Raw genomic sequence first — 22,150 nt, 5'->3', positions numbered from 1 at the left:
AGCTGCCTCCTGGCCCTCAGATCCTGGGTGTTCAGTGAATGGTGCGGGTGAGCGAACGGAGGCTGCCACGTTCATGCAGCCTCTAGGAGGGCCAGAGTCACGGTAAGATGTAAGGGCGCTTCGCAAACTGCGGCTTCAGAACCCACAGAGGGAGGACTCGACCGGAGGCTGCGCTGGGCCCGACCCCAGACCCAGAGAATCCCACTCCAGCAACTTAAGATTTTAAACAAGTGCTGCAGGCTGTGTCGGACGCACAGCCAGGCGTGTGCACCTGAATGCAGGGTTTCAGAGATGAATCTCTATCTGGAGCAATTACGGGCAGGCCCCCGGGGAACAGAGAAGGAGGTGGCACGTGTTGGAACTGTCAGTGGGCTCCAGAGGCGAGGCACTTGTTCACCGCGCTGGTCCCGGCGCGCGGCAAACGCCCGGCGCCCGATACGGACTCGCCCAGCGCACGAGAAACGGCTCGGCTTCGCGCCCCCTTCCCGCCCTCGTCCTCGCCCCGCGGAGGCGTCCGCGCACGCGCGATCGCCCCCACCGGCCTCCGCGGCATAGCCACCGCCCCCTCGCGGCCAGCGCGCAGGCGCGGGGCAGGGCGCCGCGGTGACTTCACTCCGCGCCCGACTCCGCCCCGGGCGGTGTCGCACACTGATGGCGTCGCCATGGAGCCGACTGCGGGTGAGGCCCTCCCCCAGCCCCGGGGCGCGCGCGGGACCGCGGACGGGCAGCGCCGGGGGGCCCCCGGCGGGGCCGGCGCGGAGGGCCCCCGGAAGGGTTCTGCTGGGGGCCCACGGAAGGATGCCCAGTCCTGTGGGTGCCGTAAAGTGGGGAAAAGAAGATTGAGGGTTACCTGCAGGGAGAGGGGGTGGTGCCTGCGCCCCGCGCCAGTCGTCACCCCCGCCGTGAGGTCCGCCCTCCCGCAGCACCCCTGCTTTAACGGCCGGGATACCCAGGCTCGCAGCTGGTGGCAGGGGCGGTGCTGGAAACCAATTTAACCTCAAGGCCATGGTGCTTAATCACTGTGCTCGTAGCAGGTGCTTTCCGAGGCCTCGACTGTGCCAGGCCTGGTCCTGGGCACTGGGGAGCCTCACTCCAGAGCCCCTGGGCTTTAGGAGTCCGCCCTCTGGTGTTGGCGATTGATAGCAGGATGGTGAGCCAGGGTCTCTCAAAGCCACGTCCCACGACCGGGAGTACATGCACTCCTGCCCTTACTACACGTGCAACATGTGAACAGGTGCAGATAATTCAGTGGGAGGATAGTACAGACCATTGGAGATGCCCGCCAAGTGCCAGGGCTGGGCTCAGAGCTGGAGGTGGAAGGGTGCGGGAGACCCAAACTGACCTGACCAGGCCTGCCGCCTGTTGAGTGTACAGGCAAGTAGAGAGCAGAGTTCAGGCACTTCACACATTAATATATGTCGCCTTTTATTATCCTAATCATTTCCCACGTTTTCGTGACTTTCCAAGGGCAAGGGCCTGCCCTTTCCTTTCATTCTCCTTTCCCCTTCCAGTCAGCCCATTGCTGTCCAAATGACACTCAACTGTGACTAAACGACCCTCCAGAGCAAGGGCCACAATTCCTACATTCCTTGTGTACCCCACAGTATCCTACACAGCATTAGGCTATTGTAGGGCCTCTGGATTAGTGAAAATGATAAATGTAACAACCTTATAGTTGTGTCAGTACAGTTTGTGTTTGGAAAAGCCAAGCAAACAGTGAAGGTGCTCTGAGTTCCTAAAGAAGGGACATTTGCTTGCAACCGAGCACTTAGAGAATGCTTCCTGGGGCTGTGGCAGACAGCTAGACCTGCAGGGTGAGGAGCGGAGCTACCCCAGCCCGAGAAAGGGAGAGGTGGGCAGGTGTGTGGGCCACAGACCAACAGTGGTTGAGCCACTTTTTTTGAATCTGAAGTGAGGATTGATGGGAGAGGAAGCAGAAGGGGCCAGCACGCCTTCGCGGGCAGGAGCTTTGCTTTCGCATTGTTGCCACATGCTTTGACAGAGGGTTCCCCAGGGCACTGGGGCAGAGTGGAAGGGAGACTTCCTGGAGGTGGTGCTGAAGTTAGGCCTCAGAGAGTGAGGGTTTGCTGGAGAACAGGGAGCTGAGCAGACTTTCCTGCAGAGACCCCCAAGGGCAGAGTTCCCAGAAGGAAGGAAGGGGCCGAGTGCTGGAAATGGCCTGGGTGGCCTTATCCCGGCTGCCAGTGGTGGAATCTCAGCCTGCATCTTCAGAGATGTGTATTTCCTGAGCACACCCAAATCCATAGCTCTGATTTCTAGACTGGTTAGAAGTACAGCTAGGGTCTGGAGGCACCAGTAGTGTTTTCAGTGGGCTCCAGGAGGCTTCGGGACCTGACTGTCAAGGGCCGTGTCTGCAGACTGTGCCAAGGAGATCCGGGTTTAGCCTGAGGGATAAGCAGTGGAAACCTCTAGTGGTGGCCCTTAGACCTACGTGAAGAGGGTTAACAAACTTGACATAAGATGGGGAAGGTAGAGGTGAGGAAGCAGACAGCAGTAACAAAAGGCGGAAGCCACCCGTTGCCCATAACTAGTGGACTGTGTGAATAGATGCTGACCTATCCCTGGAGTGGAATGCTATGCGACTGCAAAAAAAGGATGAGGGCGCTTTTATATAGCACAGGGACCAATCTTCAAGATGATAGCACGTGTGGACAAGGGAAGGGGCTCCTGTGGAGCCTGGGACATCAGGGCAGATTCCCCAGAAGACGCAGGTGCCCCAACAGCCTCTGGAGGGACCTGGTTTACTTGCGGACAGCAAGGCGGGCGACTTCGTTATATACCCTTGTATGTGTTAAAAAGCCATTTACAAAAAATTAAGTTTTTAGAATGTAATTGATCCACATGATTCAGAGCCACACAATTTAGGAGTGTTTACAGTGAGAGGCCAGCCACCGGCCCCATCCCGCCGCCGATGCAGGTGGCTCCCGACTCCCTCTGGCCGTGGCCTGGTGCCGGCTTTGGAGCAGGCTGCGCTCAAAGGGAGACCTCGGGCCTCAGAAGAGAAACCTGCCCCTCCTTGCTGCCCAAGGGGTGAGAGGTGCCCGGCCGCACACATGGGGCGCAGAACCTCACGCCAGCAGTCTGGGTGTGTTTAGTTATGGTGAACGCCACGTCAGCTCTCTGAAAAAAATAGCTGACTTTCTGCCGCAGCTTCAGAGATGCATGTTCCCCAAGCGCCAGGCGGGCGTAGCCCTGGGGGGCTTTGGGGGAGCAGCAGTCCTTCTCCGGAGCACTGGCCATACGATACTTAGGAAAACAAACCAAGTGGTAGATTTCAAAGTGACTTGAAACATACTCTGTACGAAGATATCCTTTTGGACTGAGCAAAACAAAAGTTCAGTGAATGTTTTGAGCTGTGTCTACATGAATGTGCTGGGATATGTTTTTCTACCCAACTGGCAATGGCTTTTTATATTTCCCCACTCCAACAGGAGCCCCTGGCTAATGAAAATTTTCTTAGGGTTGCTCCAACCAGATAGTTGGAGAATGTCTGTTGCCTAAAAATGCATTTCCAAAGCTGGATGTAGAATACAATTCCCACACTACTAACAGGATTGTGGTCGGTAATCCAGAGTAATGGCTGCCTTACACATGTGTCACTCAGGCTAAAGGCCAGCTTTCTGCATTTGCAGCAGGAATGAATGGGCAGCTCTGACAAGACTGAATAAACTGAGTGTTCAGTTGCAGTGTTTTGACTGGTCAGAACATGGCTCTCTCTGCGAGGACTCCAGAAAGGCTTAGTTTCATGCTGCGGGTAGCACTGTGTTCTCTGACCCCGCTCACTACACATTAGTAGGACGAGGCTGAACACTGGGTAGTGCTGATTGACCCTTTCTGGACTTCATCGGTTTGTTGTGAGTGTAACACCACTAACCCTGATATTTCAATGTAGAGGCCAGAAGCCCCAGGTACTGGTCTGGGGCGGCGCTGGGGCTGGGCCTGTGCGCACTGTGGGCTTCCTTTCTGCTGTATTAATGAAACACGTTGTTGCAACAGGTGTTTCGAAGCAGGACATTCGTGAACAGATCTGGGACTGCATGGAGTCGCAGAATTTAGCCGATTTTCCACGGCCTGTTCATCATAGGATTCCCAACTTCAAGGTATGGACGCCTTCCTAGAGCACTCGGAGAAAACGAGGATACTCCCAAAGGAACAGCCCCGGGGAGGCGGGTACACTTGCTCCCCTAGGTCCGAGTTGGTGGAGCAGTGAGCAGGGTGTGCCGTGCAGCCACCTGGCAGGGCGGCCCCACCGTGGCACCCAGCCCTCGCTCGCCAGCGGCTCCCGCCTTGCCGTCGGGGGAGGGCGGGGACGTGTGACCCGCTGCGCGGGGGCGGGAGGCGTGTTTGCCGCCCGACCGGGAGGGAAGCACTCATCCCGTGGGGCGCGTGTTGCGGTCCTGCCTTTTTTCGGCATTGGCTTCGAAGGGCCACGGGCGGGGACGCGCTCTGAGAGGGGTGCCCGCCCCCAGCACCTTTGCACAGAGGCCTTGCGGGTCTCCGGTGACTCCGGGCCTCAGTTTCCCGACTGTTCAGAATAGAAGGCAAAGATGTCTGTTTATGATAGTAGGAATAGAAGAAGGTTTGCCTGAAAGAGCCGACAGACATGGCTTATAATCTGCGGTCTCCATGTTTTCCACAAGAAAAAGACAGCGCTCCTTGAAAATAATTGCTCTGCGGGGCCCCAGGGACGTGGCCTGTCCGCCTGCTGTCCCCCAGTCTGGCTGGGCTTTGCCCACGCCCGGCGTCTCGGCAGCAGGCTCCGGCTCTCTTCTGGGCCTCGGCTGAACTACTTCCTGTCCCGTCGAAAGACGTTCCTTTGTGTGGCTTCTGTTACGCCTTTGTCCTGGGCTCTGCGTTCGGGCTTCCCACCCCCGGGGGGATGTACGGCAAGTGCAGGGGAAGAGGGCTGCCCAGAATCAGCGAGAACACCCCCATGTGGAGCCTCCTGGGAGGGGGCTGGGCTTCGGGGCCGTGGACGGGCGCTCTTCCCAGGTCTAGGTGGGGGCACAGGTGCGCCCGTTTTGTTTTGAAAATTCAAAGAATGCACATAGATCTGTACACTTTTTGGAATGTGTATGTTATTCGGTAAGAGACAAATTAGGGTGAGCTGGCTTTCTCAGCCCCTTTCCGCCCTGACAGCTTTCTCAGACGCTTCTTTGGGTGGCTTCTGGCGCTCATCTCAGGCTTAGCCTCCTCCCTGCCTGTTGGATAAGATGCCGGAGCAGAGGGCCCGGGGCTGCATTGGTCCCTTAGTAACGTGCAGTTGCATTAAAAACAGGGTGCTTCTCGTGCCGCCGAGCGTTTCCCGTGTCTGCAGGAGTTCCAAGTAGCCAGAACCATTAAAGTCAATCCCGACGCGCCCCAGAAAAATGCTCGCTTCCTCGTCCTTGACGTAAGTGCAACCCTGTCTGTTTGCCTAACTAGGGCTCTTACCTGGCTTGCCAAAACGTCAAAGACCTAGAAGTTTTTGCCAGAACGCAGGAAGTCAAAGTGGACCCTGATAAACCACTGGAAGGCGCCCGGCTGCTGGCACTGCAGGTAATCCTGTTTCCCTGAGCCAGAGCTCTGGCCCCTGACGGGAGCACGTTCCCGCCTGGCTGGGCAGTGTGTGCATCTTATATGGGGGGCGTGGAGCTTCTGATCCCTCCAACCTAGAACATCCCTGCCGAGTGGTTTTCTCCAGGAGCTTCGGGTGTCTGTCAGTTGTTCGCTAGCCAGAGTCCTGAATGTTTCTAAATTCAAAGCTAAAGGATATTTGAAATGATGACACTGAGGCAGTCAGTTCTGATGTGCTTCCTCAGGGGAGAAAGATTACATTATATATGTCCATTTCCCTGTGCTACATTTATAATATTAGAATTCTTTGAAACTTGGTAACCCACGAGGAGGAAATCTGATAGAGTCCCCAAAACATGAATCAGAACAGCACTTCTTGTCTTAAAGCTATAGGCCCCTTTTCAAGGAAGGTAAATTCCCCCAGGTTGCTTTAAATTAATTTCTTGTAATTTAGTATGTATAAACATACAATTTGGTAAGAAATATGAATGCTCATAGTTCTTCTGCAGTCATAAAACCAAAATAAACATATAAATGCAACCGTATGAAAGAAATGACATTCAAATAACAGCATCACTTTAACATAATGGCTGATGTTCTGCTGAAACAAGGCATTGCTGGTGCTGGGGTCATGCCGTTGAAAGTGGCAGTGCACATGGGACAGCGGAGTGCTCACTGGTACTTCACATCCGGGGTAATCATCAGCCGAGCCCTGAGAGCCTGCTGTGTTCCGGGCTCTGTGCCGGGCGCAGGGATGCGGTGCTGAAGAGAGACACAAACGCCTGTGTGGCCCCTGTGCTCTGTGGCTCTAGGCTCCTCAGTGGTTTCTGGCAACTTCAGTGGGTCAGGAGTCACCTGGGAAGCAGGAAAGCCTGCAGGCTCCTCAGCCCCGCTGAATGCAGGCAGGAATGGTGGCACATGGCTGTGGGCACAGCGGGGCACATCTGGGCACAGCGGCCTATAGCCTCCCAGGCTAGACTCTAGGGTCTCTGCTTTCCCTACACTCCTGAGGGTGCTTTGAGAACTTCCGGCCCGGGCAGCATTTGCCAGCTGGGCTGCACGTTAGCACCGCACCCCCACCCTGCCCGGGGCTGAAGACTCTTCCAGTGTCAGCTTCTGGCTCAGAGGCCCAGAGGTCTGGACCTTGGTAAGGAAAGTTCTCCAGGTGCTTCTGAAGGACAACTAGGGTTGAGGACCACCTAGCAAAGGGACGAGCAGCTTCCGGAAAAGGGAGTAACCGGAATCTAGGGACTGCAAATGAAATGAACCCAAACCTCTTTGACACTCAGAAGGAAGGGAGCCCATGGTCATTGCTCGTGTTGAAATACTCTTCTCTTGGGGTTAAAAAAAACCTATGTTTAAGTAAGCCAGCCTGTGATTTTATAGGTATTTTATGGATCTCAGGCTGTCATCTCTTACTCAAAATCTAAAATATATTATTTTTTTTATCCAAAAGTCATAAATGTTATGGTTGCCTCATGGCCTACTCCTGCATAATTTCCAGAGATGCCCTTGGACAGTGTTCTGAAACTTTCCTGTGCATCAGACTCACCTGGTGGGTTGAAGCAGGTTGCTGTGCCCTGTGCCCAGGACCTCGTCATTTTAATAGTGCCCAGGGGCTTCTGGTGCTGCTGGCTGGGGCCCCCCGCTTTGAGAACCCCTTAGGGGCTCACAGGAAGGCATTTTGAGGGCTAAAATATTGGTTATAACGAGTACTGATCTGTTAGACTGCAAACTAGATTAAGTGCCTGGTGGAATGTCGTTTATACGCAGCTGTGTGATGCCCGTGCAGATTAAAGCATTTTCCTAACTGTGGAGTCTGTAATGCTGAGAACAGAGGGTGCTGGAGCATTCTGGTTGGAATTCTTGCAAGAACAGATCTTCGTGTGGATTGGCACAGGTTTTTTTTTTACCTGTAACCATGTTGAATGGCAAGTCAGGTAGAATATTTGAGTTTTACCCTAAGGCTGGGTAGGGTAGTGTACCTACCCAGTAAAAGTAAAATTGATCCCCACATACTGCTGGGTTTGCAAACAGGTCATTTCCTTGGCACACACCAAAAAATGCAGAAAACAGCAACTTGCTTCCCTTCCTGAAATGTCAAAAGCATCCACAAGGAAGTTCCTATGTTTAATTTTATAACTTTCTGATTGTCTTTCTTTTAAAAGAGCAAAAAAACGTTGTTGGTTCCAACACCACGACTGAGAACGGGGCTATTTAACAAGATCACGCCGCCCCCTGGGGCCACCAAAGACATCTTGAGAAAATGTGCCACCTCCCAGGTAAGTGGGGCAGGCAGCATCTCCTGTCCCCGCAGGGAAAGAGCTGTTCTCAGCTGGGACCTCAGGTGAGTAAGAAGAATGTGTCATACCCGCAGCTGGAATTTACTTTTAACAAAGCCAAATGTATGGAGGTGTTAAGTATTCAGCAATCTTGTCATTAGCGGGCCAAGTAGAAAAACTGGGAAAACACGTATTCTGTGTGTGAAACTTGATTTGTTTTCTACCAAGTTGGCAAATTGTTAATTCCCTGTTAAAAAAAAAAAAGGGGAAACAAGTTACATGGTTCTCTGGCGCCTTCTAGTGTGGACATGTGATGTCCAGCACCCTACAGCTTTTTCTCACACGCCACCAGAGCAACTGGGGACACAGGTTGGAACTTCCAAAGTACGTTCAGTTGGAAATTGCCTTATTGGTTCTAAAATAACAATGGCTTTAGTAACTTAGTAACAGGATTCTCTTGACTGCTTCACGACGTATAGAACCAAAGTGTGTAAGTACCCATCAGGGTGCCTTATAATGGGATTTGTCTTGTATTTTACAGATTAAGAAATAAAATTTGGTGACTTTTTCAGAGTCCTAGAGACTCAAATAAGAATAAGAATAAGAAATAGGGCATCAATATACTCCTATTTGAAAGGGATTTTTTTCCACTCAAGTCTAATACATAAAAATTGAATGCTTTATTGTCATTTGTTGATAACCTGACCTGTTCCAAAAATAGAATGTGATATGGCTTATAAAGTGTATGTATAATAAAGTGAAATAATATAAAATGTGTAGGAAAAAGAGCAAAGGGAGAGTAAAGGCAGAAAAATGAGAGACGGTTATGATTCTGGTCAGTGCTCAGACATGCAAACCATGCGATCCTCTGCAGCTGGCAGGTGCGGACCTAGATGCGAGCCCACTTTTCCTAGAGCCGGCAGGGCATGTCAGCAGCTAACAGCTGTCAGTCATAGGTTCCAGACAGCAAGAGCGTCCTTTCACTGGGGTTGGGGTCCGGGGCACGTGTGTCCGAGGGGTCATCATGGGGTCATGTAGTGCTGCTGTGGTGCGCTATCAGCCTCCACGGTGTCCTGCCCCCTCTGAAAGGTGACCGTCACCCTGCTCGTTGCCAGAGCTCCCCGTGAAGCAGGCACTGGCAGTCCCTTGTGCGCATTCCTGAAGTATGGTGGGCCCAGGGTGAAGCCAGACCAGCGCCCGTGACCGGACTTCCATCAGGATTCAGTGGCAGAGTTTGGCCTTTTTTATAACATGAGGTACTGGATTGAAACCAGAGATTCAAAGCCATGAACCTCCAAAAGATTTTGCTTTTCTTTGCGGCAGGAGAAATGGTAGAGTGGAGGGAGACTCCAGGCTGCACCTGTGTGCAGGTGCACATTTCAGTGAGCCAGTGACTTCGGTGGCCAGCTCTGTGGCAGAGGGGATGCCATCCTGCAGGCCTGCTCTGGGAGTGGCTGGTGTGGCCTTTCTCTTTGCAGATGAGGCTCTGGGTCTGCCCCTCTCTGCTCTGTCACCTCTGCCTGTGGTTGGTGTAGATGTGTCCTGGTGACCACTTCTGGGCAGGCGAAAGGCTTTGTTAACTGCATCATAAGGCCTTCTGCCCACCTGGTGACTGTTTTTGTTGAATCAAGCATGCTTTGGAGCATCGGGGACCCCAGTTGCTCTGGGTGGCCCGGGCAGGGGGCTGGCCAAGCGAGGGAAGAGGCAGTCTGACAGGCACAATTGCACCCAGGCGTCTGCCCGCCAGGGCCGCGAGGCACTGAGCCCATTATAAAGGGTGAAGGATGCGAGCCGTGGACACAAGACGCCTGCTTCCACGGTCACTGTGTGGCAAGGAAAGTGCTTTACTGCAGCAGGGCGCCCATGGGCCAGCGACTGAGGTTTGACGGCTGGGAGGCGGCAGGCTGATCACACGTCCTGGTCCTGTAAGTGACTGGTCACATGCAGACAGGCCCAGTGCCACATCCAGGGATCTGGTCCTGCCGGTGCTGTTCCGTGCCGTGACCGAATCTAGCTCTCTCGATGATCTGTAGCCCTTGTTGTCTGAGAATCGTGGCCCTGTCGGCCTCCCTGCCATTAACGACTGGCCTCCATTAGTTCGTACAGGTGGGTGTACCTTTGGGGCGTTTGGTCAAATAAGTAAAATGTCCGAAGTGGGTGTTCTGATAATGGCCTCCAGTGTTTCATGTTGAATTAGTGTCACACATGTTTCCCAACCATGTCTTACCTGCTGCCTCTTTTCATTCTAACACCAGTCCCAGGAGGCAGGGGCTGGTGTCCCTGTCTCACAGATGAAGAAACGAGCTCAGAGGGTTTCGCCTGCTGAGGTCACAGGGCTTGGGTGGGATCCCAGTTCCATGTGACCCCTGCGCCTGTGTTCCAACCACCATGCTCTTCTGCCTTGTGGGAAAAAATTACTTGCTACATATCATGAAATTAATATCCTGTTCATTTGTGCTGTCATTTCCTTCTGGCATCTTTCCTGAGGAAGAAACTGTGGGAAATTATCCTAAAATGGCTTCAGAGCCATGGTTTTCCTGAAACGCCACTCCCGCAGTAGGGCTGCGGGTGCGTCTGCCTCATCAGGACGGGACTCGGCCTCAGAGTGCTCCCTGCCCCTGGGTGAGGAGGTGGGCCGGCCGCTCGCTGGCGGCGGCTCTCAGGGCGCGCGTCTGTCTGCAGGGCGTGAGGGACTACAGCGTTCCCGTAGGCTTGGAGTCCCGGCTCCACGTGGACCTGCTCGTGGTGGGGTCTGTCGCCGTTTCTGAAAAAGGTAAGATCAAAGACAGGAACTCTGGGCCGCGGCCTGCAGCTGGACCCCCTGCCGGCTCTGTTCATCCCGGAGATGCTGACGGTAAGTGACTCCGATTCACTGCCTGCCCGCCCTCTGCAACCGCGGTGTCTGCCATTCATTTTGAAGAATCAGCTCACTTCCTCGCACTCCCAGTCCCGCTCAACCCCTTCATTTTCACTTTTCTTAACAGGAAAAATAAAGCGAGGTAGTCTCTCTTCAGGTGATGAAAGGTTTTCCCTCCGTTCTTGAGTAACTGGAGCCGCAGTGTGTAGGACGGCAGTAAATAGCTGGTTCGAGGGGTCTCCAGTAGATGGGGGACGTCGGCTCTAGAGCTGGCCTTGCTAGGAAGCAGCAGCTTGCTGGACGACGTGGGTGCCCGAGCCTGCCTGGCGCTGTGCTGTGCTAGCAGGAGAGCGGGCTGGGGCCGCCGCGCCACCCAGGGCCCCTCCCCGCTCTGGGTGCTCTGACAGCGGGCAGTGGCTCCAGGGCGTCATCCCTGCCCAGACCTGTGCTTGTGCTTGTGCTTTGGGCCGCCTGCTAGGAAAGCCCTGGCTTCCTTTCCTTCCAAGAAGCTCATTCCCCAAACTCTCCCTTTGAAAGCTAATTAGCCAAAGCCAGGTCTTTCAAGAGAGCCTTCCAGGAAGTGTGAGAGATGCTGTGGGCCCAGAGCACTGTTTTACCTGTTGACCTTTACTGTCCTCACTGAAATTTGCTCTTCCTCCCCAGCTTTTGCTCTGAGCTACTATGTATTCGTTGCCCTCTGTGTGTCCCCTTACAGAGGCTTCATCTGTCATCAGGGACGGGTGCACGCGAGCTGCCTTGCCTGGGCCTGGCACCAGCCCTTGGGCCCCGGTGAGGGGAGGAGCAGACACGCCAGCTCGGGGCGGGCTTTGGGAGGAGGAGCAGGGTGTTCGCGGCATGGCCCATCGGTGCTTGGTGCTGGCTCTCCAGGCCAGGTGACGGGATTTGGGCCATGGTCTCGGCAGTGGGAAATGAGCAAAAACTTCTTGTGAAAGATCATCAGTCTTCATTTTTAGCCCACGATGTGTGAAGGGAACAGGTGGCCCACTGCCGGACCGCCCACCGTCATCCCCAATACTGTGTGCCTCGTGCCTCTCCCAGCCCTGATTGACAACTGGAAGTATCAGACTGTAATTTTTACCTGATAGTGAACAGTGGTATTTTTTTTTGTCTTTTGATTTGCACTTGGATGAGGGAGATCATTGCTGACGTTTGCTTTTACCTGCTTGCCTCCTCCTGTGGGCCGCCCTGCCCGTTGCTAGTTCTGTTGAATCGTCCTTCTTGCCGCTTTGTATGGTTGACGGCCTTCATTGTGGAGGCAGCACGATCGCGTCTGAATCTTAGGAAGATGCATGGACAGCGATGCTTACTTGCGTGATGATGCCGCTGACGCAAGTCAGACAGAAGGGGAAGCCGCGGCCGGGTCACGGGCTCCCCCTGAACAGGGTCCGCGGGCTCACGCCAGGGGCCGCGGCATCTCGTGTGCTGCCCCCCTGGCCCCTCCCCCCCGCGCCGCTCCTCCTCCTGCCCCGTGCGGTCTGCCTGCTGTGTCGCCATCCATGAACCTGCAGAGTAATGAGCTTGGGCAGCTGCCACCGTCCCTCCTTCCGCAGATGGAAAGACCACTGGGGGCGGAACTGGGGGACCATTCAGCGCTTCTTAGAAGACAAGGCTGTGCCATCTTACCTCACGTATCCCCCGTGGAGGTTTTATTTTTCCCTCCAAGGGAAACAGATGAAAACAGTTTTGTTTTTAGTAGGAATCGGTTCTTAGTTTTTTAAAAACTACTCTTTCCTTACTTTTTAATGTGCGTCCTGCTCACACAGAGCTCAGTTTCCTCTTGTACCATGTTCAAAAGGTTTGCGGCTCGGTCCGCTGTGTGTCAGCACTATACGTGCGCAGTGTTGCTGACTCTGAGCCCCTGTGGGTGACTGTGGGCCTCCTGTGGGAGGCCAGGGGGATAGGATCCGAGTTTCTCCTTAGACTAGGACCTCCTGAAAATGTTACCCTGGGTGATTCCCCGGCCCCACAGAGATGGTGGTTCTCTTTATTGTTTCTTAGGCTGGAGAATTGGGAAGGGAGAAGGTTATGCTGATCTTGAATATGCCATGATGGTGTCGATGGGAGCGGTCAGCCAGGGGACGCCAGTGGTCACCATTGTCCATGACTGCCAGGTGCTTCCTGTGAACGGGTGGCAGAGCCACTGGCACACCCCTCTGAGAGGGCGCAGGGGAGGGAGATGCGGGGAGAGGGGAGGCAGACGAGTGCCTTCACCCCGCACGGTGTCACGAGCGGGTTCGTTGAGTGGCATGGCAGGGAGGCCTCACCCCGGTGGGTTTGGGTCTGAGCGGTGCCAGGAGCGTGGCTGGAGCTGGGTCCCCGTCGGCCTTTTCACCCACTTCTGCTGGACCAGGTCATCGAGATCCCGGAAGCACTCCTTGAGGATCACGACCTCACCGTGGACTATATCCTCACTCCAACGAGGGTCATCACCACGGGGTGTGAGCGCCCAAAGCCAGCGGGAATCACGTGGTCCAAGGTGGGTCACCACGTGGCACCGAGGGCCAGTGCTGGCCTGTAATTTTAAAGTATCTCTTTACGTGTGTTGTCTGGCATGGCTGCAGGGCCCAGACCCAGCGTGGCTGTATGTCAGAACCACCATGAGCTTCTGAACAGCGCAGCTCCTGAATCCCAGCCTCCGGGCGCGGGCTTGAGAATCAGCTTTGCAAACCTGTGGGATTCCGACAAGCAGCCAAGTTCAGGTCCCCTGCTGTCCAACACCTCACTGTAGATGGCACGGGAGACCAAGTCTAGGAGGGCTCGGGCCTGGAGTCTCTGTCGGCCAGCTGGCTCCCGTCCTGAGCGTGTGCTCTGCCACCCAGCTGCACCGCCGGAGCAGGATCCCCGGGCAGGACTGAGGCGAGCAGCAGTTGCCCCCGGAGCCTTCAGAGGCTGATGCCTGAGCGGCTCTCCCTCCACGGCTGGCAGTGGCTTGTTTGTCCGCAGTAGGAGTCCAACCCCAGGGGTCCTTGTAGGCAGACAGCCGGAATTCCTGAGAAAACAGGGACAAGATGTAGTTGGTTTGGGGTGAACCTGTCGGCCAAGGCAGCATGTTTGTCCCCGTCTCCTGTTTTCTATGCCCGAACATCCAGCGTCGGAAGCAGCCCCACTCCCAGGAGCACTGAGCCCTCCGGCAGCCCAGTGGGCCTTTCCCGGCCAAAGCCTCCGCTGCGCGGCGTCTGGGCCGCCCAGGGCCTGCGCCCGCTCCGGGAGAGCCCCCGATAAGAGTGGAGGGCATGTGTGACCGGGAGTGGTGGGTGGGGCCCCCGAGCGCACCCCGAGCTCTGGGGAGAAGGCAGTGGCACCTTGCATGAATGTTACAATGTCCCTTGGTGTCTTTTCCTGTGAATTTGGGTTCGCCTCAGAGTTTTGGGTCCACGTTTTCTTCCTAAGTGAGGCTGACACACAGGTCACAGGAGCAGGGTGGCCTTGCTCAGAGCTGAGATCACACGTGTGGGTGTGGGGGGTCACTTGGGGTGGCTGGCCACAGAGACGTGCAGGACTCAGGGGGCCGCCTGCAGTGCACATTAGGAGCGCCTGGGAGGCCTCTCTGGGCAGAGAGGTGTTGTTCTGGGTAACAGCCATGGTTACATTCTGCGGATTTTAACAGGAAAACTATAAAAATAGCAACAAGTCAGGCTGTCAGGCATGTTAGATGAATGTAATCCCTCTTACACAAATCAAGACCAAACAGAGTTTCCTGAGACAGGTCCGTCTCTTTGCGTGCAGGCCCGGGGCCCGTATAGCTTGTTGAGACCTCCCCTTCTCCCCGTCTTCCTGGAAGGTGCTGGTCATTGATGAGGCCTTGGAAGCATCTCACACTTGTAAAAGGTCATTTCTTGGTCTGGGGTCCTGCGTTCTCAGTTCTGCTGCCCACGGTCATCTCTGCATGGGTCACGTATCGGAACGCAGCCTGTATCGTTGCTGTTTTGGCCATGCGACGGGTGCAGCCAGAGAGGATTGTTTTTGGTGCTGGGAAAAAGCGCCTAAATTCCACTGAAGATTTGAGGAGGGGCTGGGGGGAGTTCAGTGCTGGGCAATGACAGTATTTCAGACAGACTGTGTGGCACCCCTGGTGTATCCTTCCATGACAGCCTCCCCAGAGACTCAGTATCATCTGGGTGTCAGAATCCAAGAATGTGTTCTTGTATATTGCAAAACCCGGAATCACAGTTTTCTTCTCAAAACCACACACCCCTGGGATGAAGGTCATGAAATGTGTACAAAATGGGACACACTTTTTCACTTGTTCTTTATACACAAAGGCTAGGCAGCATTTGATTCCCTGGCCTTTGTCCCAACTTCCATGAAATGTGAACCCTCCTCCAGCCTCTGGACCAGTCTGATGGGGACCCTGTTGTGTGACTGCAGCTGCTCTGAGGGGGGGCCTCCTTGCCCCACCCTCTGGGACCACATGGGCCTCCCTACCCCGCAGGACAGATAGCTGGTGGTGCAGGGCCTGAGTGGGGAAGCAGTAATGGTGCCGCCTAGTCGCTCTGTCTGTGACCTTGACACACGCTCCCCAGGCCCCCCGCTTGCTTATCCTGAGTGGGGTCCTGTCGGCAGTGTGTGGGAGCCTCAGGCATGAGCCTGCTGAGCCAGGGCCACCGTCCCCTGTGTGGCTGTCATAGAGCGACGTGGTCATAACTGCGAGCAGTCTGGCAGAACCTTGTCACGGTCCGTGGCTTGCTGAGCAAGGCTGGTTCTCACCCATGCCTCCCCGCAGCTGCGTGCTGTCACCGTGCCCTCCACTGCCTCTCACTGAGGGAGATGGAGACATTCTCTTTTCCCTTCTGCCTTCAGGAAGGTGCATCTGCTCTGGGCGCAGGGGACCCATCTGTCTCCTAGGTGGTCTCCTGGCCCGGTGACCTGGAGAAGTAGGGAGACTTGGCCGCGTCCCACCAGGAGGGGCGGCCACTGCTCCACCTCCTCGTAAGCCCCCCTCCTGAGAACCCAGAGCTCCCCGGACGCCTGGTCTGCCAGGCTGGAGACGTGGCCATCGGGATGGGGGCGTGGTCCTGAACCCCCAGGCAGTTCTTCCAGCTCAGGTGGCCTTTGGTTTCTGGGACAGTGATCTGGATGTCCCTACCTGTACAAGACGATCTGCGACGGGCCGAGGGCCATCTACCCGGCCACCTTTGCTCCAGCCTGAGGGCCTGGAGGGCGGCCCCCCTGCAGCCTAGTCAGCTCCCTGGGCCAGTGTCGTCCGGTGACTCACAGCAGAGCAGTAGGACGCTGTGCTCAGGAGCATGGCCACCCGCCAGACCCAGGTGAGCACCTTGAAAGCGGCGGCAGGGCAGCCCTCTGCGGGCGAGGCTCGGGCCGGCCTCATGCAGCCCAGCTCACCCCGCACAGCCCGGCGTGGGGCCCCCGGCCGGCCAGGCCCTGCAGGTTTTATTTTCTGCCGAGCAAGAATGGAGCTGAGGGAGGGAGGAAGACCCACTTGAAGACAAGCCCGGAGACGTGGCCCAGCAGCAGGCGTGTGTCAGCTCCAGAGAACAGCCTCCCTGGGCACCCGGGAGGCCGCCCCTGGCCGCCAGCGCCGCAGATCAAAGGACCACCTCCCACGCTGCCCACAGTAGCTGCCCGAAAGGAGTTGTCGCTGGTACAGGCAGAGTGTGACGCCAGCCGCCTTACCTAGGCGTCTGACTTTCCCAAGGCAGCTCATTTTCTCAATTAAGGAAATCAGATTCTGCCAGCGTCATTCTGTGTTTAGCCTCAAAGAATCCGGTGATTCTGTAGCTTCACAGTTGGCCCGTTTGGGAGGGTTGTGCTCAGGGTCGCAGCTTGCTGACTGACTTCTGGAGAATGGCAGGCTCAGGATTTGGGAGAAGGGCCTTCTGTGAGCGCAGAGTCCGGGGACACGGAGGCTCGATTTCAGATCCCGTGCGGACATTGGTTCTGTGGAAATAACAGCTAAATGTGAGCTGACACCTGCCTGCAACTGGGCCAGTAAGTTAAGAGGGCTGATGGATGCTTTTATTTAAAAAGGATTACTGTACCTGCCCCAATAATCCACCTTCTAGGAATGTGTCCTCAAGAAATGTATAGCAACGCAGAGATCTGTGTGTGGTCACTCCCAGGAGAACCGTCTCCCCGACACTGGGACATGGTCTGTTCGGTGACGGGGTGTGGCCACCGCCTGCTTGGCCTTTAGGACACACGGCAGGAGTGTGATGATAAAGGGGTGACCCTGTGGAGCCTTTTCCTGTCGACATCTTTGCTCCACTTCTGGCAGAAGGATGTCTAAAGCGAGCCGTGTTGCAGTTCGGAGGCAAGGCAGGTAGAGCGGGTGGCGGCTCCCAGGCACGACCGACGTCGGGGAGGCGACACGTTCCTCGGCGTTCCTGCCCCCGCCGCCCCTGCACGCTTCCTCTGTGGGATCGTCTCATCCCCGTTATCAGAAGTATCTGGAAGCTTACCATCACTTACCATCAGTGAATGGTAAGGGCCAGACTCATGCAAGAGAACGAGTAATTTTTGTGGAAATCGCTATTTCACATTCGAAGTATTTCCGGGGTTCCTCTTTGCTAGCAGCTGCTTGAACATGTCCTCACGTTCTAGAATGAGAGGGATTTTAGGGATCATTCCTCTCACTGTCCTTATTTTCTGGTCAAGTACAGTGAGAGCCAGAAAGAAGAGCAGCTTAACCCCTGATTGTAAAACTGGTTGAGTGGGCGAGGTAAGGTCAGAACCAGTCTCTTCTTTTTGGGTTGGCAAGGGATGCCTGAGAGAGTTCTGATTTGTATTGGGCTTAGCATAGGTATTTCTAGGGGACCGGTTTTTTAATTTAATCTTTAATGAGAATAACGTATTTGTAAATGACTGACGTCCGTATGCTTTAGTGAAGAGTGGTTGTAGCATATAAAAGAAAATCAAATTTGCTTTATACTATTTTTTAATGGAGTGCTTAGTTACAGAAAGGCAGAGATATTTTTTTTAACGTTTGGTTAACAAGCAAAATTCTTCATTTCACATGGCAGTTTGACAGCACGTAACGAATGTCCCTAACTGCCAGCCGGGGGACAGAATAGCGCTGTGGCGGGCCGTCCTGGGTGTGGAGCCCAGCCCTCCCGGTTGGTGCACGGAGGCCTCTCTGTGAGCTGTGGGGCAGCCGAGACCCCACGCCGTTCCACAGAGGACAGAGACGGTAACAGCTGGGAGAGTGGCAGAAGCCACCGCGGAGTTAGGGAGATGCTTCCTTTTAGGGCTCGTGGGCGAGCGTGGAGGAGCGAGCCGGCATTCATTAGGCTTCGTCATTCCTTAGCCTCAGAGACATCCCGCTCTGGAAGCGAGCTGTTCCGTGCAAAAGCAGAACATTTTCTGCATTTCCCTTTGTAAATGTTTGGTCCCTTTGTGCATGGCCGTGGGACAGTGCTATAGACTTTGTTAATTTGTAATGTGTGGTTAAAACGCTTTCATGATTCAAGTGACCACAGTTTGATGCGTGCCAGCTCAGGGTACAGTGGCTCCTGTGACATGCACATGCTGTATTTTTGCTTCACAAGACACGTTTCACGATGCATTTCTGCTGCCTGAATGTGGAGCCTGGCCCGGGGGGTGGGTTTCCCAAGAACACTTCCTTCCACCCTGTGGTCCCCCTGAGCAAATGCACATGGGACTTACGGCGCTTGGGGGTGGCCACCTGCCGAAGCAGCTCCTCCTGGCACGAGTGCCGTGTTCACTGGGTGTCAGAGTGGGGGCTGCATTTAGTTCTTCATATAAGTGCATAGTCACCTGTTTTCTTTGATTGTAATCGTAGTTTTAAATTTGATCATCCTTCCTAAATGCTGGATCTAGTAATTTAAGAAACCCTTATGAATGTAGTTATGGCCAGTTTAAATCTGTTTTTAAAAACTCCAAGAGCACAGGAGAATCTGGCCTCTTCAAGAAGGCAGGCTGAGGGTGGGGCATGGGAGGGGCGGCGCGGGTGGCCCGTGGTCATCTGCGGGGTTGTTGGGGACCCAGAACATGTCTAGTCGCTTCAGACAAGTCGTTTCAGGAGACGTGCAGAGGGTCACCAGGGAGGAGCTCCTTTTGGTTAGAAGGGGATCATCACGTCCTGTGGACGTCTCCAGGCAGAGACCAGACTCGCGTGTGTCAGAGACACCCGAGGGGGCAGGGCGGCCGCCGGGGGTCTGTGTGCCCCTCTGAGGGGCGGAGTAGGCGTGTGCCCACCCTGAGGCCGCTGGCGTGGCTATGGAGTAGGGGGCTGCCCCATGGGGGAGGACTCAACCTGCGGAAGGGCTTTGCCAGGCGGGGAGCTCTGTCTGCGGGTGCTGGGAGGGAGGGCCTGGTGCGGATCAAGGATTGAGGCTTTTATGTTGGGGGGGTACTCAGCTGTTCTCGGGTGTTTGCGGGTGTTTGGCCCTCACACTGCCTACCCAGCCTGATCCCGGGCCTGTGTGCCTCGGGGCTCGCAGGTCCCTGAATAGCTTTCGGGAAATTGCACACAAAACCGTGGGGCAGTAGTTCTTGGGGGGAGCCCCCACGTCTCTCAAGGGTCTATGCCACCCAGAGAGGGTAAGAGCCCTGCCCTGAGTCACATGCGATTCTGAATGTGACGACATTGATACAAGTTGAGCCATTTATGTAGAATTGTTGTACCTGGCTCCTCCGTGTGCTGATACGTATGCCATTACCCACTTTTGTGGGGAGCCACCGCCTCGAGCTGCGCTGTCCAGGCTCAGCCTGATTAAGGGGCAGCCCCCAGCGCGTCTGCCCCAGCAGGTGGGCACGGCCCCTGCAGCTTGTTCAGCAAGCCTGGTGGCCAGTTCCGGGCAGGTGTTTTCAGAGGTGGTATTCTGTTCAGATGTGCCTTTTTCTGCATTTTCAGTAGTGCCTTGAAGGGTTAGCTCTGAGAAATGTCCTCTGCAGCGGGTGGAGGGGAGGGGAGACACCTGCAGCCCTCGCGGAGACCTCATCCCACCCAAAGGCATAGGCTGGGGGGAGGGACTGGAGCGCGGATCCCCCATTACCCTGCAGGGTCACTGGGGAGCTGCCGTTCGTGGCCTGCAGCCCCTACTCCTGTGCCCTTAGCTACGCCCCTTGTGAACAGGAGGCTTCAGCTGTCTGCTTCCTGGCCTCTAGGAAGATAGAGCTGCTCTCTGCGAGCTGCCGTGGCATGCTGGGCACACAGCCCCAAGGCTCCGAGGGGCCAGGTCACACTTAAGCTGGTGGTAGGGAGGGGATGCAAAACTACTGATTAAGGCAGTGGGGCCCTCCTCCCCAGAAGGTTGGACCACCGGTGCAGCCTGGCAGAGAGAGACTTATGTGAGTGCATGGCAGAGGGCCCTGGGACATTGCTTTCTCCCTCGTGCCCAGGTTATGGCCTTCCTGATACCCCAGGACTAGCTGGGGCTGCTTTACTTTTTCAGATCAGCTCTGAGATGATGAGGAAGATTCCAATACTCAGAAGCCTTCGCTACCAAGAGAAGCGGGCTGGGAAAGATGTCACCCTTCAGGATGAGCGCCAGCACCTTCCGGAAGTGAGCAGCCAGCAGCCAGCTCCCCTGAGCACTGCCAGGAGACCCCAGGACCCACCCCAGCCGGGGTCAGGTTCCATGCAGCTGGGGGATGTGCCCCCTAACACTGTTTATATTGGGAACCTTCCCCGAGATGCCCGAGTGAGGGAGCTGAAGAGAGCCCTCCGAGACCTGGGTGCAGCCCCCCGGCGGCTTACCTGGCAGGGGCCACAGCACGGGGCCTTGCTCCATTACCAGGACCCTGCCTCGGCCCAGCAGGCCATGTCCTGCTTGCAGGGCTTAAGCCTGGGCACCAGCACCTTGAGGGTGGCACTGGCCAGGCAGCAGAGGGACGGCGACTCGACAGGCAGCCAGGCTGGACCATCTCCCAGATGTCTCTGACCTGTGACTGTCCCTCTCTGGGCCCTGTGGACTTCAGGCCGGCATGGCAGGACGCGGAGGAGCTGTTCTGCAGGAGCCGCGTTGAGTTCACACCGCTCTAGGAAGTCGCAGCCTTCAGCTACTGCCTGGTGCGCAGGGAAATTAGCTGTCACACAGTCACACTTCCTGTGTTCAGGTTCATCCCGGCCCTTGGGCCTGTTGGATGTCACAGCCGTGCTGATTTCTCTGTACAGACAGCAGTTTACAGGGTTCAGGGACCAGGCGGGCAATAAATATGTGGAAGTAGATGATGACTGTGCTTTACTAGAGTCTGTGTTCTGGATGTGAGAGGAGCGCCGGTCTGAGAACGCCGGCAGAGGCTCCTGCCTGGGGCGGGCCAGTGCAGAGCAGGGCGGGGCAGACCAGAGTGCCCTCCAGGCCTGGGATCCTTGGCCTCGCGCTCCTGGGCGGAAGGTAGACGCTGCGTCTCTTGGGTGCAGACTCACGGCTCAGTCCAGCGTCGCAGGGGGAGCGCCCAGCTGCTGTGGACCCCGCGGGTCTCCTCTGCGCCTCCCCACCTTCCCGGCTGCTGCCCCCTCAGGTTGGGGCCCTCTGCTGCCCACTCCGGTCCCTGTGCACAGCAAGAAGCCCTGCCTTGCAGGTGACACTGGCTTTGGGAAATGAGGTGTCCCAGCCCACTTCACGAAGCCCGCACACTCAGTTTGCCCAGCAACTTATGCTTCTGGGGTTTTCCTCCAGTTCTCTCTTCCTGTTAGGCTGGATTTTGGCTGAACTATGCTTTCTAAACAGAAGTGCATTTGCAATTGATCCTGGGCAAAAAGTCAAAATAAGCATGTAAGTGGAGATTCCATTTTTTTCAAATTTATATGCATTGGAAATTTTAATCTTTTTGCCAGAGGGTCTTGAGAGCGTGTCTTAAGCACATTATTAGGCCTCAAGAGACAGGCTGTGCATGTACTTTGAAGGAAGTGTTCTCAGGACCCTCAGTCTCCCTCTGAAAAAGCATTTTCTCATTGGTTTTGTAATGAAAATACTGTGCTGACTTCAGAAAGAAAATCCGTCCTTAGGCTTGCTTATTAAATGCAGACCCCTTTCCCAAGGTGTCATGAATAAAAGGGGGAGGTAGGAGCCCCTTCACACGGGCCAAGTCCCCCCATAGGGCTCCTGGGCTCACGCCTCTCCTCCTGAGCTGCCCACCCTGCCCGCACGGCTGTCCCGCCTTGCCCCTCGGTGTCCAGCACGCACGTCGGAGGCCCGTCCTGTAGGCAGCATCTGATCCTCTGAACTCCCCGCTCCATTTTCTGGTTTTTTTTCTAGAACACCTCCTGTACATGGCATGCCTGTTTAGTTTCTGTTGTCTGTTTTGCTGATTTGTTGCCATTAGAATAGTGTTCCAGGAGAACAGGAGCGAGTTTGTGCCTCTCTGGTCACTCCCTGCGGTGCCCAAGCTGCGAGAATGTTGGTAAATGTGCCGCAACTCGGGATAAACGTGTGAGCGGGTCCACCGGGGCCAAGGCGGAGGTGCTGGATCTCGGTCACACCCCGGGAGC

At 55.4% G+C, this 22,150-nt stretch overlaps 1 protein-coding gene across 2 annotated transcripts; it reads left to right on the top strand.

Annotated features, from left to right (window-relative positions):
* The first annotated feature begins 573 nt into the window (after window positions 1-573).
* Window positions 574-20,893, top strand: MTHFSD (methenyltetrahydrofolate synthetase domain containing). Of its 2 annotated transcripts, none has more exons than XM_036993806.2 (8): window positions 574-678; window positions 4,018-4,121; window positions 5,446-5,559; window positions 7,746-7,859; window positions 10,542-10,632; window positions 12,736-12,848; window positions 13,088-13,213; window positions 20,112-20,893. In XM_036993806.2, the coding sequence occupies exons 1-8, from the start codon at window positions 663-665 to the stop codon at window positions 20,598-20,600; spliced, it is 1,167 nt and encodes a 388-aa protein (XP_036849701.2). In that variant the 5' UTR covers window positions 574-662; the 3' UTR covers window positions 20,601-20,893. The 2 variants fall into 2 exon arrangements, with proteins under 2 accessions (XP_036849701.2, XP_036849702.2); XM_036993807.2 differs by lacking the exon at window positions 5,446-5,559 and adding an exon at window positions 5,300-5,413.
* The last annotated feature ends 1,257 nt before the right edge of the window (window positions 20,894-22,150 follow it).

This window comes from Manis javanica, chromosome 17 (assembly GCF_040802235.1).
Source record: "Manis javanica isolate MJ-LG chromosome 17, MJ_LKY, whole genome shotgun sequence".
NCBI lineage: Eukaryota > Metazoa > Chordata > Mammalia > Pholidota > Manidae > Manis > Manis javanica.
This window is presented reverse-complemented; position numbering and strand designations above follow the sequence as displayed.